The 19022-nt window shown below is 38.0% G+C and overlaps 1 protein-coding gene across 4 annotated transcripts in view; it reads left to right on the top strand.

Annotated features, from left to right (window-relative positions):
- The window catches only part of ARID1B (AT-rich interaction domain 1B), a 416165-nt gene that overhangs the window by 126055 nt on the left and 271088 nt on the right, over positions 1-19022 (top strand). For all 4 annotated transcript variants that reach the window (XM_032650747.1, XM_032650746.1, XM_032650749.1 and 1 more), the window contains exon 3: positions 5169-5297. In XM_032650747.1, the coding sequence (XP_032506638.1) occupies positions 5169-5297 (129 nt within the window). The remainder of the gene's footprint in view (positions 1-5168; positions 5298-19022) is intronic.

Genomic DNA, 19022 nt, shown 5'->3' with positions numbered 1-19022 from the left:
CAAAAACCTAACAACCCAATCAAAAAATGGGCAAAAGACTTTAATACATTTTTCCAAGTAAGATAAACAAATGACTGTTAAGCATGCAAAAGATGCTCAAATCACTAATCATTAGGGAAATGAAAATCAAACCCACTTCACACCCATTAGGATGGCTATTACAAAAACAAACAGAAAATAGCAGGTGTTGTCAAGGATGTGGAGAAATTAGAACCCTTGTGCACAGCTGGCAGGAATTAAAAAATGGTATTGCTGCTGTGAAAAACAGTATGGCGGTTTCTCAAAAAATTAAACATAGAACTACCGTATGATCCAGCAGTTCCACTTATGGGCTGGGTATATTTCCAAAAGAAGTGAAAGAAAAGGCTTGAGCAGGTATTTGTATGCCTGTTTTCGTAGCAGTATTATTCACAATAACCAAAAGGTAGAAACAACCCACCCATTGCCCACGATGGGACAAAATATTGTATATACTTAAAATGGAAATATTTTCAGCCTTAGAAAGGAATGAAATTCTGATTCATGCTGGAACATGGATGAACCTTGAAGGCATTAGGCTAAGTGAAGTAAGCCCGACTCAAAAGGAATAACCATATTCATGGGGACAGAAAGCAGAATAGTCGTTCCCAGGGGCTGGGGTGGGGGATAGAAATGGGGAGTTACTGTTTAATGGAAATAGAATTTCGTTTTGGGATGGTGAGGTTCTGAAGATGGATAGTTGTGATGGTCACACAACAATGTGAATCTACTTAATGCCACTAAACTGTACACTTTATGGTTCGAATTCCATGTATGACTCTAGCAAAATCTATTTTTCCCATTTACTTACTGTGTTGGAATTAGATTGCTTCCTCTTTCTGGCTCTTGTAAATAGTATTGGATGGAATATCCTTCCTGGGACACATGTGAGTGTTTCATGGGTATGTATTCACAGGGGAATTGCTGGGTCATAGGGCAGTGCACCTTGAAACTTAGTGGAGAAACTGCTTTCTCAAACTTCTTTAGATAGGAAAAGGATGAGAATATAAACCTGATCATTTCTTCATTGTTGAAGTATGAGCAAAGAGTTCAAGGTAAAGTAAAATGAAAAGTGGGGCCTGGAATTCTGCACATTTAACATGACACAGAGATTTGAAAGTTAATACTCATGTCCTTTATCAGAGTAGTTTCGTAAAATAAATACTTAAAGTAAATGAATCATTTTTAGCTATACTTTCCCTCTCTGATAATGTTTGAAAGCATTCACATTTCTTTGAAAATTGGAATAAAACATTTTGTTACTGTGTGTGCTTATGTTCCACTTGAAGATCCTCTTTATTTAGAAATGAGAGAAATTTCTGTTTTTCTTATTTTTACATAACAGATAGAAAATCCCTGATCTTAGACATTTTCTGGAGATTTCCATTTGGTTTAGTTTAGTGATAAATGTCCAGCGCGTTGGCTGGGCAGTAATGACCTCGAGGGTTAGCCGGTAATAGCCGAGGGTCCTCTGCTGCTGTCAATGTGAGGTTTGAGGTTTTTGTCTATTGGATGAAGCTGAATCAAAGACTTGGATGGTATAAGTCATTTCAGTTTTATAATGTGTTCCATCATTAAAGTTTTATATAATATATGTGCTGCCGAAGCGAGCACTAAAGTTTTATATAATAATAACTTGATTTAATAATCCATTGAACAACATTCATTATTCATCCAACAAACATTTCAGTGGCAGGCCCCCTTCCAGGAGGCATACCATGGGTGTAGGAGTGTGTAGTCTAGTGATGAGGACAAACGGTAAACACATAATTAAAGGGGTAACTGACGAAATCTAATAATCTCCCCTGTGGTAAAATCAAATCAGAAGTGGCATGAAAATGATGGTGGGTTAGGCCGGTTAGGGGACGGGTGGTATCTGAGACAGAAGTGCTTTGTTTCCTCAATTCTCAGCCCTTGGTTCCTGAAACTCAGTAACTCTTGGTTAAATTTCAACAGTTTGGTAACTGTTGAACAGTTGAATTCAACAGTTTGGTAATCTTATTTATCCTGAATATGGTTAAGAACTGAGAGATAAACAAAAGGACTCTTAGTAGCCAAAATTGATTTCGCAAAACTTGAGACGATAAAAGCTCATATGCTTCCCTCATGACTTAGTCCTTTGGGTCTTCATAACAGTGTGGTGGGTTTCTCAGTCCTCAGCAGATGCTGTGAAAGATGGGAGATCTGAGTGAGGAGCGGTGTGGCTGAAGGCCTTGATGGCGTGTGAGAAGCCGGCAGTGCGAGACCACAGTTTCTCTGGGGTTTGTGCAGACAACTTCTGGCAGTAGGCTCTGGGGCATTACATGTATTATGGCTCCACCCTTCCATTTATGTTTCTTAATAATGATTGTTTGGTTTAAGATGTCAGAAAATCATATAATAGAACTTTGAAAGCCCTACATCTAAATTGATTAAAGCAAAAACATTATTGACCATTAAAGAATTGACATTAGTTCCTGACAGCTGAGGTGTATTATATTTAGAAATTGCTTTTTAAAGATAACAGTTAACCATGTTTTAGAGGTAGCACTACAACTTAGTTTAGTAAGTAATAATTATTGTGTAGAATTCCAAATAGGATGATAATATTGCTGGTTATAATATTAATAGGAATTAATAGAGGAGGTAGCCCCATTTTGCAGACGGAGATGTAAGGCATATCATTATGTGATTGATCATATTCACACAACTGAGGTACAGGAGGGCTTGGATTTAGTTTTCATACGTTTCTAGTACAGAGATTCTTTAGGTAGACTAGAACTTAGTAATCTCTGTTTTGTCGTGGCTCCCACGTAAGGACAATAAGCCAAATGCAGTTGATTGGCTCTAGGCCCTATCAGTTATCCCAGGGTCTCAGAAGGTTCGTTAGCCAGTTAGTTAGTACCAAATAATTAGACCATGTATTTAAAAGGATAGCAAGTAGGTTTTTAATTGTGGAAGACAGTGATGAAATCTCCCAAGCAGATGCTTTTGATGGTTCCCCCTCTGACGTTTGCTCTGTTCTGCAGATTGTTGCTATGGATCCATTGAAGGTTTGCGTACACTCCCACCCATCCTACCTGCCTCCCCTGCATCCAGCTTGCTTCCCCACTTTTCGGAGTTGGAATAGATAGTAAAAGAATCTAGTAAGTTCATGGCTTCTCTAGTGTTAGGAGACTCCTGCAATATGTCCTCTTGTTGTCTTGCTTAGAAAATAGAACCCCCCCCCCACACACTCCCATATTGTGCGTAAGGGTTTCTGTAAACCAGAAAGTCAACATATTAAAGTGCAATTCACAGGGGAGTTGCTGGCTGTGTTGACTGAGCTTTACAGTCATTTTAACACTGGCAAAGTGTTACCCTAACTGCTTCAAATCAAACTGCAAAGATGCTTGTGTGAAATGCAGTATTAGATATCAAATCAAACATATGGGTGTTGAACGGAAGGGTATGTGTTGTGGTAGTATATGGTATTCTAGCATGTGGAGTTGTATTTTATGGAAATTCTTTGGCTTGGCTTATGTCAGGGACATACATTCATTATGAGATATCAAGCTGTAAAATAAATAAAAGCAAAGAATTCAACTGTGCTGTTGAATGGTTTTCAATACAAACTTGTCTGTTCTACTAACTTGGGGTCTGCGAAATGAGAGGCATTTGTAAGCCATTGTGGCCAAATGTTTTGTCAGCGTTGCTAGCAGCTCGAAAATAATCTAGATCGGGTCAAAAGGAATATGAACTTTAGCTTTCTGCATTTTTTCCCTTTTACTTCATTGAATATGTTGCCAATTACTGTGCTAATTGGTCTTAGAGGCAGAGTGTTTAATATTTTCCTTCTCACTCTCTTCTTTTCCTCATTCAGTATTCTATAGTCAATTTGTTTTTTAAGTGTATATCTGGGACTGATGACTGAATTCTTAAGTATGTGTGCTTATGGGGATCATGTTCTTGCAGTTCTCAAATGGACCCTATTGTGGTGTTAACAGTGACTTCACCATTCTCATTCCAGGAGTGCTTTTTGCCGTCCTGATATCTTGTTTTTCTTTTCCTCTCCTGTTCTTTCTCTCAATTAGGGAAAAAAAAAATGTCAATAGATTTCTCATTTGAAAGAACATCAGAAAATATCATCAGTGGTGTATTTACTGAATGAGGAAGGACTTTTGTTTGAACAATGATTTCAAGATTTTTTAGGCTCATGTAAATTAGAAATGGAGAAGACTGATTTTAGGTCATTCTGTCTGCAACTCGGGTATTTGCAGCACAATACGCTTTGCTTTATATCAGTAACCGTTTTATCAACTAGGAAAATACTGTCCTTGTATAGCTATGAATATCTTTCCATCAAGAACTCATATTGATAGTTACATTGTTTGATATACATAGTATTGTTTTCTAAATGGGTTTCATTTTATTATAAAGCAGTGTTGTTTCTTTTTAGCCAAAATAGTATTGGGTAACGGAATTGCTGCTGTAACTGGTATCTGCTAAAATGTAATTGAGGCATTCTGACCTTAGTTGAAACAAACATGTCCCCAAACCACAAGCATCCTACAAAGTATTAGTGAGCTTGGACTGGAGTTCATTTTCATCTGAGTGTTGCATGAGAATGGATTAGCATAATGCTGCTTTGACTTTCTAGCAGAAACAATTTTTTTTTTTTTTTTTTTGGTGTTACGCGGGCCTCTCACTGTTGTGGCCTCTCCCATTGTGGAGCACAGGCTCCGGACGCGCAGGCTCAGCGGCCATGGCTCACGGGCCCAGCCACTCCGTGGCATGTGGGATCTTCCCAGACCGGGGCACGAACCCGTGTCCCCTGCATCGGCATGTGGACTCTCAACCACTGCGCCACCAGGGAAGCCCTAGCAGAAACAATTTTTTGACGTCAGTATTAGGAACTCCCCCCGACCCTGCCACTGGATGTTTGTGAAATTATCAATTTTTGATGTCTGATAATTTAACTCTGCTTCAAAAAATACTTTTTCTTTTGTCTTCATTGATAGTATATGAGTAGAAAGCAGTATGCCAATTTATCTAATGGGGAGAACATTAAAAATATCGAATTCAATTGCTTAGCAAAGAACCCACTTCCTGTTGCTGAATTGAAACCATATTTGATTTCGCTGAATGGCACGTCTTGACTTTCTCACTTGCCCCGCTTGACTTCGTGACAGGTGCCGCCTCAGTATGGCCAGCCAGGTGTGAGCGGTTACTGCCAGCAGGGCCAGCAGCCTTACTACAGCCAGCAGCCGCAGGCGCAGTATCTGCCGTCCCAGCCCCAGCAGAGGTACCAGCCGCAGCAGGTGAGCACAGTCCTGGTCCCCAGGCCTCTGTTCTGAGATGTCTTCCCGGCCCATTGAAAACATTTCTGTTCTCAGTGGGAAAAATTGAAGTTTTGAGAAAATGCAGAACTATAACCTAAACTCTTTGTTTACGAATGGATGTTTGAGATTGAAGGGTGGGAAGAAGAATGACTAGTTTAATAGCTTCTTACATTACTGGTTAGTGACAGCAGAAAATGTCAGTCATTTCATGTTCTTTGTCATCTGTGTTCTGAATCTTTCCAGAAAGTACTCTGTCACTCCGTTGAGGCTTATTCCGGAAAATGGTTTTATTGATCATTTAATCTATCTAGTTGGCACACATACATGGTGTTTTTATGTTGAGCCTTCTTTTGATTTGTTCTTGTTTTAATGGTACGTGCTACTGGGTCAAAACATTGTTGCCTTTGGCAGTGTTATTCTTCCTAAACTAGCTTATAGACAGATAGTCGCTTCAATTACAATATATTAAAATACTAAAGGGAATCATGTACTTTTAAGTGTGTTAAACACTTTCTAGTTTAAATCAGCCTCATTAAATACTCCTAGGTTATTGGGCTGTGCATGTCAGCTTACATGATTTGTAGAAAAATGGTACATATGCATTTGGTACAGTGATTAAGTTTCATCTTGTTTTAGAGATTGTCGCTGAGTGATATTAAAAGGTATCGTGAGCTCAGGACCTGTACTCTGAATTCAAATAGAGCTTTCATAGCACTTTCCGTCATAAGCGTCAAAATGTAACTTTGCGTTTTATATTTTCCTCTCTCCTTTCATTTTTGTGGGTTGGGGGTGGTGAAGAGAGGGGAAGACAGTGACATTGACTATTCAGTTTTTAAAGTGCTACTTACACAGCTTGAAGAGGTTGTAGATGCTAAGCAACATATATAAATATATGAAGCTTAATTTTAATAAATTCAGCCGATTTCTTAAGTATTTTCTTGGGTTCTTTGGAGTCTTTTCCCATGTGACTTTTATTTGAGTTCCAAAAAGAGTTTATGACTTCAAAGAAAACATGTTAAAACAACAGCTGAGATTGAAGATCTGTAGAATCTTGTTTTTTGCATATATGTTTTCAAAATTTTGGTTTTATATAAAGCAATTTATAGAGGTAGGAATGTACATTATTTCAAAGTTATTCAGTCTGGTCTTTTATTAAAATGTGGGAAAATTAAATAACCTTTCAATACCGTTTCTTTTTAAGTGAGAGAGACTGGTGTCTGGGTTTATGATATATAAAGTTACAGGCTTTTCCTGGGCTTTCAGAGCCTTATTGAGCTTCTCTGTAGACAGAATGTTTTGTCATGTCATCAGAGTTTAAGGAGGACTCAATAGAGAGATTATATTACTCATTTTCCTTCAGTGAGCTAAAATGAATCTCTGATTGTAAAACCAATTTGATTAAGGATTCTGAGTGCCTGTCATTTCCTTCAAGACCAAGTTCAAAATTTACTTCCTTTATGAAGCATTCACTGATGACTTCTTCCACATGGCAATTAGTTATTTAATATCCTTCATATTTAAATATTTAAAGCATACTATGGGTCAAATCTTATTTTAATGAATACTATTTTAATGTGCTTAGTTTAGGCCTCTTTTATGCTTTGAACGATACTGCTGTTATTTTATTGACTTGAATACAATAAATTATATGTCAGGAAATACTATATAAAAATGATTCCTTAATGTAAATACTGTCATTTTTTGGGGTATATTCTGAGGAAAAACAAATATTTCTCAAAGTATATTGGAAATTTTTTCTTGTTTTCATACTCCCTAACTATATAGAATGTCTAAATATTTTTTAAGTTTAAGTTTCAGTAAACTCTTCTGGGACAAAGAAATGGAAATCAGAGACATTTAGGTAGCTTGAGACATTTAGGTAGTCTAATCAGAGGGTCTGGTTTGACAGGAACAGTTTTACTTTTTAGGGAATTTGATGTTCAGATAGATTTGGAAAGTTTATCTAGGAAATGAGATCTAGCATTTTAGATATAGTTAGCACCTCCAAAACCAGAATAATCCCCCCAAATCTATCCCAAAACAAAGTAAAAATAACCACTAGAATATTTTCAAAATCAAGCCAAATTTTAATAAGAATTTAGAATGCTGAATTCACATGCATTTAAAAAACAAAGGAGCTCAACTGTATTTAATGTAAGAAGCCAGTGTTTCGTAACAGACAGAACATTCCTTCCTGTAGACTTTCCTTTTGTTCCCAGATATAGCATACACAGTCTGTTGATTTTTGTATTAGGAGATAATCAGCAAGTATGACTTTGTGTCTTTTGTTAATGTGGTTGATACAAAAGGTAATTTTAGGGTTCCATTAAGATACCTCACTTTGTGTCTTTAACATTTTTTAATGTGTAATGTTTTGGATAATCAATACATTCATATGGTTCAAAAATTAACAAGTACAAGGAAAGGGTACAGATTCCAGTCTCCACCATAGTTCCTCTTGCCTAGCTCACCACCCTCCTCACCCTTTGCTAGATAACCACTTCATTAGTTTATTGTATGTTTCTTTATATAAAGAAGCAAAATACCGTATTTTAATTGTTAGCTCTATTTTTACACAAATGTTGGTACACTGTAACATACTGTAAACATTCTTCTGTTCTTTGTCATTCCCCCTTCCCTACCCACTTAAATATATTTTCTGTGGTTCTTTCCAAAGGAGTACATAAAGCAATCCTCCATTCTTTTTTATAGCTTCATTCCATTTTATGGACATATCATAATGTACTTAACCAGTTCTCTTTTGATGGGCATTTAGATTATTTTTAGTTATTTGCAATTCAAACAATGCCATGATGCTCTGTATATGTGTCATTTCACAAATGTCCAAGTGTATCTGTAGGATAAATTCCTGGCTGTATCAGTGGGTATATGCAGTTGTAATTCTGGTAAATATTGCTAGATTGTTCCTCTTAGGGGTTGTGCCAGTTTATACTCCCACCATCGATGTGTGAGAGTACCTACCATGTGCCAGTAGCATGGTTTTAAGAAGCTTCTGGCTTTTTACCAATCTGATAATGTAGTTTTAATTTACATTTTTCTTGTTATGAGTGATTTTGAACATTTTATATATGTAAAAATGTTTACATTTCCTTTATTCCTGGACTGTCAGTTCATATCTTTTTATCTTGAATTTTTCTATTCAGTTGTTTGTCTCTTAAAAATTGATTTATATAATAAAAACTAGGTATATTAGGGAGACTAGACCTCTGTCCGTGATATGAATTACTCACTTCCGCATCTTATCATTTGTCTTTTGACATTAATCGTGGTACATTTTTTTTGTCATGCAGAAGGGTTTTTTGAATTTAAAAAAATGTGTATGTAGTCAGAATTAGCAGTGTTTTCTTTTATGATATCTGGATTTTATTTTTAGTGAGATTATGAACCTTCCATACTCTGAAGTTACAAAGGAACTGTCCCCTGTTATTTTGTAGTATTTTCATAGAGTAATTTCTATATTTCACTTATCCTAATCTATGGAGAGAGGTGTGATCCAACATAATTTTTTTTCTCTAGATGACCACTTGGTTAAGTAACTTTTCTTGTATTAGGTCTCGCCAGAGAACTAGCCTATTGGTTAGGATGAAGATATTTTATTTTAAGGAATTGACTCAGACAGTTATGGAAGCTGGAAAGTCCAAAATCTAGCGTGGACCAGCAGGCTGAGACCCAGGAGAGCTGATGGTAAAGATGAAGCCTGAAGGCAGTCTGCTGGAGAACTCCCTCTTGCTTGGGGGGCTGGTCTTTTTGTTCTATTTAGGCCTTCAACTGATTGGATGAGGCCCACCCACATTATGGAGGGTAATCTGCTTTACTCAAGGTCACTGATTTGCTAATTTCATCCCCAAATACTCTCCAACTTGACACATAAAATTAACCATTACTGTTATCTTTCCTTTTAAACTTTTAAAATTTTCCTTTATGTACAGTGTTTGAGGTTATTCTGGGACTTTTATTCTTTACCATTGGTCCTTCTGTTAGTGCGCCAGTACTGTACTGTTTTTATCATGTTTTAATATCTGGTAGGGTTAGTACATCTTCATTACTCTTTTCAGAGCTCTCTTGGCAATTTGTGTTTGCTTATTTTTCATATAAACTTTTCATTTTTTACCGTGCTTTTTCCTAAGAATTTTGTCTTTTTTGTTGTTATTATAATGGGATTTTTTTTCATTGTACCTTTTTTGTTTTATGTGAAATAGGTGATACTTATAAAATAATGAGTTAAAAAAAGTACCTCATTTGAACAATTAGCAACACACGTAATAGAACGAGCTGGGTTTACCTGGCTTGGGTTACTAGGGGCCAGGGAGAACACGCCCCTTGGAGCCTCACGGAAGGTGTGGGGTTGGGAGGTTTATAGGGTAGGGGTTGGGGTGTGTGCTGGTTGGTTCTAAGAGGTATCAGGGGAGTGAGGGTCAGTCTGGACTGGCTACTTCAAAGCAGCTGTGAGCATTTGGTGGTTAGGTGTCTTAATTTTGAGCCATGAGGCAGGACTTAAGTGTGTCCGGGCTTTGTCATTGGTAAAGAAGCACCAGTCGCTTAGAGAAAGACAGTGTTAGTAAGAAGAGGCAGATGTTTATAGTCATTTTTGTTGTCAAAAAGTGGCCTTGTCCAAATCTGCTTTCAGCACTGCTTATGTGCTATGGGTGGTGCTCCGGTCTGCTTGTTCTCAGGGCTGATTTTCCTTTTCTTCTCACATTCCTACCCCACTGTCCCTCCTCTTCCTGAATGACTTCTCTCTCCATTTCTTCATTTGTTTAGATAGTTTTAAATTTCTTTTATAATATTCTTCAAAAAGAACTGTCGTACTTTTTGGTTAGAATTATTCCTATATACGTTATATTTTTCTTGGTATTGTAAACATAGATTTTATATTTTTATTATATTACATTTTCTCATTGTTTCAGGTATATACAAATATAATGAACTTGGTATATTAAATTTTATTGTACATTGACCCTTTTAAATTCTTGTGAATTCTACTAACTCTAATCATTTATAGATTCTCTTATGTTTTCCAAATTTTATTTTTTTAATTGCTTAAAAAAAAAACACTCCCATCTCCCCTTCTTTTGTCCTTCCTCAGACAGCTTCTTCAATGCATTTGAAAGGACTGTCTGTTTTTGTATTATCTCCGATCTAAAAGAAGGCTTTCAGCATTTCATCATTAAATATAATGTTTACTCTCTTTTTCTTTTCTTTTCTTTGTAGCTGCCCATTGTTGGATAAGGAAGTTCCCTTCTTTTTCTAGGTTGCTAAGAATTTATCATGAATGGATGCTGAATTTTATCTTATGTGTTTTTTTTGTGTGTTTTGGGATGATCACTTTGTTTTCCCTCTTATAATCTGTTATTGGGGTATATTACATTTTTTTAAGTATTATGCCAAACACGCATTCTAGAATAAACCTAGCCTTGTGACATATTTTTTGCACATCACTGAATTCAGTCGGCTGACATTTATTTAGGTTTCTTGAATCACTGTTCATAAAAGGGATTGGACTGTAATTATCCTCGTGCGGTTTTGTTATCTGTATTACGAAGTTTTGCAGAATGAGTTAGACACTAGTCTCGCCCCCTCTCCCCGCCCCCGCACCTTTTTAAAAATTTTTGGCCACACTGCTGCGTGACTTGCGGGATCTCAGTTTCCCTACCAGGGATTGAACCCAGACCATGGCAGTGAAAGCCCAGAATCCTAACCATTAGGCCACCAGGGAGCTCCCAAACTAGTCCCTTTTTTTTTTTTTTTTTTTTTTTTTTTTTTGCGGTACGCAGGCCTTTCACTGTTGTGGCCTCTCCCGTTATGGAGCGCAGGCTCAGCGGCCGTGGCTCACGGGCCCAGCCACGCCGTGGCACGTGGGATCTTCCTGGACCAGGGCACGAACCCGTGTCCCCTGCATCGGCAGGTGGGCTCTCAACCACTGCGCCACCAGGGAAGCCCCCTTTTTAAACTTACTGGAAGACTTTAAAGTCTGGAATTACCTGCTTTTGGAGTGTTTGGTAGAAGCATCTGTAAAGTCATAAAGGATTGTGTAGCCCTTGATGTTTTAACTTTTGTCCCATTCCTGATTTTTGATCTTATTTCTTTTGTGAATATAGGCATATCAAGTTATCGAATTCTTCTTGAGTCGGCTTTTTACTTATATATATTCCTATATATGTATCCATTTCATCAAGGCTTTCAAGTTTATTAACCTGAAGTTCATAATAGTCTTTATTTCTTTAATTTTTATAACATCCAGAGTTAAGCATTTTAATTAATAATGTTATTCCTTCTTTTATTAATCTTGATTAATCTTGCCAGTGGTTTGTCTTTCCAAAACAAGTTTGGTCACTGTCCTCCTTATTACATGTTCTTTTTTATAAGTTTCAATTCTGTTCTTACTTTGATTATATCTTGCTTTTTGTCTGATAAAGCCAAATAAATATGACTAAAAAATTTCCTCCTAAGTACTACTTTGGCTAAATCTCTCAAATTTTTTTTTTTTTTTTTTTTTTCTGGTACGCGGGCCTCTCACTGTTGTGGCCTCTCCCGTTGCGGAGCACAGGCTCCGGACGCGCAGGCTCAGCGGCCACGGCTCACGGGCCCAGCCGCTCCGCGGCATGTGGGATCTTCCCGGACCGGGGCACGAACCCGTGTCCCCTGCATCGGCTGGTGGACTCTCAACCACTGTGCCACCAGGGAAGCCCAAATCTCTCAAATTTTGATGTGCATTATTTTTGTTCTCTTTTAGTTCTAAGAATTTTCTGACTTCCCTTCATTCATCTTTTTAAATAGTTTTATTGAGGCTTGGGTTTGTGTCCTGTTCCCTCAGAAGGATTGTTGTATGCTTTTGCCAGTTGCTTGTGGGCACTAGTCATCAGGAATCATATTTCACGTTTTAGTTTGTAAAGTTTTATTGCTTAGAAAGTTCTTAATAGGCTGACAAACAGGATGATAGAATGCGCATTCACATGCCACCATAAGTTCTTTACATTTGCTAACCTAGCCATATTCGGATATCCCCAGTTGTCATCAGAATGCCTTATTTATAGTTCATACAAGGTTACTACATTGATTTGGTCCTTAAGTCTTTTCATCTGGAACAGTTCTTTTTTACCCCACCCCCATTCATGCCTTTGGCATGTTGAAAAAACTGAGTCAGTTGTCCTATGAAATGGCTTTGTCTGATTGTTTTCCCTTGATGTGGCTTAATTTGTTCATCTAGCCCCTCTGTTTCTTGTAAATTGCAAGTTAGATCCAAAGGCTTGAAGTTAAACATTTTTGTCTGTGATTGTGTTTAGGTCACTGCTTCTGTTTAGTGGAGGGGTCTGTGACCCTCCCTTTGAGTGAAGAAGCCTCCAAATGGTCCCAGCCCCAGGCCGTCTGGTGACTATCAACTGTCTTCCAGCTGAGGCTGTAGAGACATTGTGATGAGGATAGGCTCTCCCTTTTGTACTCTGTCCGAATTCCTCACCCACAGAATCTGTGAGCATAATACATGCTGGTGGCTTTAGGCCACTAAGTTTGGGGTGGCTTGTTACACGTCCTTACTGACTGACATGGTTTGTATATTTCATAGGTGATGAAGTGAGGGTGTTACATCAGGATGTTAACATCCTAATATTTCGTTGTCCTACCACAACTGGTATTAAGATTGATCAGTGGGTTCAGGTCATACGGCCTCTGGGACCATTTTAAATGGAATTCTCTTCTTGAGGTTTTATAGAGCGCACCATGAAGTGTTAATTTTGACCAGAAACTCTGGTGATGGTTAGCCTGTGGTTGCTAATTCTCAAAGGAGTCATTTCTTAACTCCTCCTACCTCTCAGTATCAAGTTCAAGACAGGTATTTTTCCCTTCTCTTTAGTGAGTTTTCATGCTCTTAAATGATGGATGTAGCCCTTTTTAGTCCCTAAGTTATTTGAGAGGTATTGTCTCATATTTTACTCCCTTTTGGGGGGCCCTAGATTCCTCCTTTCCCCTGTTCCCTGTATAGTCATCAAATGGAAAGTTAAAACCCAAAACAGAAGTCAGTTTCTATTGCTCTCTTACTTTCCATGTTCTTGGTTTACTTTCTGTGTTCTTCGTTTCAGTCACATTCATGCCAAGTTTGTGATCCATTTAAAAAGGCATGTTATCAAGTATTTTAGATATTTCAATTATAGGTACTTAGAGTATCCAATCTGCCATACTCCTGGAACTGGTACTGTCTTCTATTTTCTGGTTGTTTATTTGATATCTTGTATACAGTTTAAAACCATATAAACATGTAATATAATAATTTAGAACATACAGACAGTACATTCCTATTTTATAATGAAACTTTTTTTAAATAAATTTATTTGCTTATATTTTTGGCTGTGTTGGGTCTTCATTGCTGCGTGCGGGCTTTCTCTCGTCGCGGCGAGAGGGGGCTACTCTTCGTTGCAGTGTGTGGGCTTCTCATTGCAGTGGCTTCTCTTTGTTGTGGAGCACGGGCTCTAGGCATGCAGGCTTCAGTAGCTGTGGCACGCGGGCTCAGTAGTTGTGGCTCATGGTCTCTATAACACCGGCTCAGTAGTTGTGGCGCATTGGCTTAGTTGCTCTGCGGCATGTGGGCTCTTCCCGGACCAGGACTCAAACCTGTGTCTCCTTCATTGGCAGGCTGATTCTTAACCACGGCGCCACCAGGGAAGTCCCTATAATAAAACTTTTCTACTGCCTCCTTTATTCTTTTGAAATAAATTCATAGGTAATATGTTACCTATACAAAATTCATAGATACTGTATGTTACTACACAAAATTTTTAAACAGTTCTCAATAATGCACTAACTGTACATGGAAAAGTGAAAAGAAAGTGGCGTATAATAAAATATTGTGTTTAACTAAATAAATGCTCTGGCATGACTACACTGAAGGTTTGTGAAATGAAAGCTTGCGTGTATATGTGGGATCAGTGTGGGCCTGACAGCTACACAATGAGGCTGATGCAGGAGTGTGGTATCAGCCTCTCAGATGTCTTAGGCAGGGTTGTCAGTGGAGATGTCATCTTTTAAGATGATGAGCAGCTCTTGGTCAGAGTCCGACCAAAACAAAATATAATCTTCCATCAGTATATATGGTAGTTTTATTCCTAGAAAATTCAGTATATCAATAAAGTTGTTTTAACAATAGTTTGTTCTTATATGCAGAATGGAGTTGGGTTCTAGGCTTAGACAAATAGTTAGCTTTTTGTTTGTTTTTAAATCTAAATGAATGCTGGGACTTGTGAAATGAATGTGTGATGTGGTATGATGATCTGTTGGATCAATCTCTTGTACATCATAGGACAATCTAGCATTCCTACCTTACACCCTTAAATTTCATTGCATTTCCTTATCCTTGTGACAACTAACCGCCCCCTTGAAATCTTATCAATATGAATAACTTAGGCTTCCTTATTTTTTTCTGAGATAAAGTTCATACATAATGAGTTACCTATATACAAAGTTTCAAACATCAGTATAATGCCATAAATGTAATGGAAAGGACAGAAAGTTTATAATAAAATATTGCTCAGATGTGTCTACATTAGAAGACTTGTGAAATAGTCAGAGGCTTGCATCTATGTGTGTAATAACAATGAACTCCACTGGTACGAATGAGAGTGATAGAGTTATATTGTATGAACAGCTCAAAATTGTGAACAGGGTTTGAATCCATGCAATTTATTACCATATAACAGCATTATATACAATGAAAATATTGAACATTTTAAATAACATGCTCACAGAATTGTTTAACAGAAAAAGTAAGGTACCCCAAAGTGTGGAGATATCCTAAGTTTGCAAATAAAGTGTACACACACACACACACACAGTAAAAATCAGTAAGTAATAGTAGGCCTGGTTTATTCTTCCTATTGTAGTCCAAGAGATGAACTAATACAACAGGGACATGAACTGTCCAGTCACCAAACATTTTATTTACTCAGCATGCTGACATTTCCTGCTTTTAAAAGGTGTTAATTTTAAAATTCTTTTAAAATTTAATTCTTGTTTTAAAAAAAAAGCTATTTGAAGAGGTTGCTTCCATTTGGAAGCATTTTTGTATCCTAGTTTACTTGCTCAAACTCCTTCACCTGAGATTTAATAATTCGGTACAGTAGAGAAAACCTCCCTTAATGCCGTAAGTTTTCATGGTTTTATTTTTTGTTTCAAAGTTTCCGTTTTGTCATTCTTGGGTCATAAAGTATTATAGGTAGGTTTGTTTCCTGGTTCACTGTAACGAGAGCAAACTCTCGTTACCTTCCTCTCTCCTCCTTGTACCTATAGACTCGTCGTCTTTTTCCTTTTGCCTCTCAACTCCTGTCCTACTTCAGTTCCACTCTCGTGAGATGCTGGAGAAGAGATCATGTTTCTCTTGTGGCACACGTTTCTCCCAGACCTTCTACCCACTGCTCCTAATGGAAGCAGCTGCTAGGTGTCCAGGGCAGTGTTCCAAGAATCGAGTAACCTGAAGGGAGTTGCCTGGTATGGAAACCAGACGGTCCGTCAATACCCTTTCCTTTGACATTGGTCTTGTGCTGATTTAGCTTCCTTTCCAGGACTGTGACAGTCGGCAGCCTTGCAGAACACTGTTTTCATGGCTTTAAACTACACTGTTGTTTCCATAGCTAGAAAAAAATCTTTCTTTCCTTAGAGAAAATTTGTAGGAGGTAACTCCATTCAAGTAAGTCTCAGTTTAAAGAGGATATATCAGGGTCTTAAAACGCAACAGCAATAACAAAACTCTAGTTTAAAGCAGTGAGAGTATTTCAAACTTTGCCTTTTTAGGTATAGTTTTTTTCCAGCCGATAGAATTATCTCAGATTCTTGAGAGAAATACTGGGTATTATGAATGTGTATACTTCTCAAGGTACAACTTTTATCTTTTTAATATATTTTTTTAACCTCAGGCTTATTGGAAAAGTTGCAGAAGACAGGAAAAGCAAAACATAAACTGTTTATTGAATCCCTTTGTGCTTGGGAATGTTCTCTATGCTGGGAATCCAGTGATTAATAAGACATTGTATCTGAAGTGAAGGAATTCCCAGCTGAATAGAAGGGTCAACATGGGCAGATGACAGACAGTACAGTAGGAGAGGTGTGTTTTCGAGCTATGACTAGATACTAGTAAAAGTGTCCCAGAGGAGGTCTTGAAGAATGAGTAAGAGTTTGCTGGTGAGAGAAAAAATGATCTTGGGGTAGGACTAACTCTTTGTTAGTGAGAACAGAGGTAATGCCCAATCCTGAATGATACTGAACTAGACTCTTAAGTTTGGTTCAGTAGTCAAGGTCATTTAGAAGGAACATATTAATTATGCTTGGAACTGGTGAATTTCATTGCTTTTCCTCAGTGATTAAGAATGAAGTAAAAGGTTATTTTTCAATAATTTTTTTAAAGCAGAAAATAGTTCTAGCTCAGCAGTTCACTTGGAACAGTGGATCATCGCTCAGTAGTTAAGCCAATTGGAAGTCTAAGTCTGCTTACATGTGCGTCGGTAGAAACGAGTGTTTAAATTATATTTTCTAAAATACCACTTTATTTGGGCATCTTTGTGGACAGAATTTTTCAAAAGGAGATGCAGTAAACAAAGTATTTGGAAAATGGGCATCATTTTGAAAAAAAGGTGATAGCATTGGAAATGAGGGTAAAATACTTCAGAATTAATAACTTGCCACTGAAGTCTGTGAAGGAGTTCAGATGTTACATTAAGTGTATTGACGGTGATGCATTGTGGCACAGACATTTCTTTATTGTTAATTATTTATTCTAATCTTTGTTTCTTATTATTTATATAACAGGATGTTAATTTATAAGCCACTTGTATTCTGCAGCTTTGGGAGGAAATTAGGCATAGAAGGCCTGTGTTACATTACTGAAGCACTCATATCGTTTGCTTTATAAGATTTTGTTGTCAGAGCAAAGACAAGGACATTTATAGCTTGCTGCCATTAATTGCCCAGCATTTAGATATTAACACAGGAGTCTGTTAATTAACTTGATAATAAAAACTTTTGGGATGTCAGTTGATAAAGGTATTCTTTGTTTTAAAGGAGATTGCTAGTAAAGCCTGGGGTTTCCTTTGCATTTGACTCTCTTTCCTTCTTGCTGACCAGGCTCGCAGTTGTCCTAGGCTTTGAACCAGGGCTGGGGATTTCCTTTTATGTTTAAAGAGCTTGTGAGCACCTGAGGAGAAAACTTTTGAGTTGCTTTCAGGTCGGAGCAAGGCCCACTCCTAGACTGATTTCTGCTTGTTCGCTTGGGTAACCAACCGCATAACTGCTTCTAGACTCAGGTTGGAGACGTTCCTGGGAGCTCACGTGGTGCTCAGGGCCTGCTTGGCAAGGCTCTTGGCTTGCGGGGGAGAGTAGGGGTCAGAGGTTAGGAGGACAGGAATGAGAAAGTGGCAACTTTTCCCCTCTCTCCTACTTTTTTGTCCCGTGGGAGACAGAGCAGTACATTAAAAATGTAGCACTAATTTTGAATATACTATAGATGTAACTTGCTGCCATAAAAGTTTCAGTTTATGTAGAATTGTCAGTTCCGTGTGTGTATTCGTGTGTGTGTTTTGTTTTGGTTCTTGTTATTCCTGAAAGCTTCTTAAATAAGCAAATAGGAAAAACTACTGGAGAACGAAGAAAAACTTTTTGATAATGTTAAAATTTGCTATGAATGTTTTGTTTTTAATTGCTATAAAAATCAGGGTGGTCCTATGCAACCATGCTTGCCTGGGTCTTTGCTTTTATTTTATTAAAAGTGGAGAAAAGGAAGAGAAAATTCTCACATCTTGCACAGATTGTTTCCAGTAATAAAGCATTTTTGGCTCTCTGATGGAAAACTTTCAATAGTTACTCTTTTTATGTTTTGGATTGTACCTGGGACTCTAACTGCATTGGACTATAATTTGATAATGCTATCCATATTCATGTTCAGAATATTTTTAAAATAATTTTCTTCCTTTCAAGTACCAGAATTAAAGGAAAACAAAGCCAGGAAGTGAGGAATTATATAGCAATAACCATATTTTCAGTACTTAATTGACTTTTGGAAAGGTGATGGAAGCTCCCTCCTGAGAAGAGGAAAGCCCCAGGCAGGCCGGGGATGTGTGTGCAGCCTGGCCCCGGGTTAGGCTGTGCTCCGACCTGTCCCACAGGCTGCTCGTCAGAGCATCAGGCTCCCTTAGAAATGTGCAGAAGATCAAATCAGCTGGCTGTGACTGTCTGCTGTGGTGATAGAAGAGGAAAACCTTACATTGTTTAAGATACGTTTTATGAAAAGCTGAAGAAAGATCTCAAACACGAGAGCAGGATTTGGTCTAAAAATCATTTAAGCTCCACACCATTCCCTGTTTCTAACGTAGCTGTAGTAGTGAGTGAGCTTTTTAAAGTTCTTTTCCTCACTTTTTTCTTTCCCCTCTCCCCCATCTCCGTCTCCGTCTCCAGTAGAGATGGAGCCATGGGATTGAACTGGATGCCCGGACACTTGGGTACACTCGGGACTTGTTCTCTAGCTCTTTATCCTAGTTGCCCAGACTCGGCGAGCAGGTGGGGGAGGAAGCCCCTCCTCTGTAGATGGGGATATCGCGAGGAACTGGCACTCACACCTGATGTGGTTCTCTTCATACCCCTTCAACTTTCTCTCTCCTCTGACGCCCCATTGGGACTGAGGGATGAAGTTGAGGATAGAATAGGTTATGC

This window comes from Phocoena sinus, chromosome 12 (genome assembly GCF_008692025.1).
Source record: "Phocoena sinus isolate mPhoSin1 chromosome 12, mPhoSin1.pri, whole genome shotgun sequence".
Lineage (NCBI taxonomy): Eukaryota > Metazoa > Chordata > Mammalia > Artiodactyla > Phocoenidae > Phocoena > Phocoena sinus.
The sequence above is the reverse complement of the archived record's forward strand: the minus strand, read 5'-3'. Positions and strand labels throughout refer to the sequence as shown.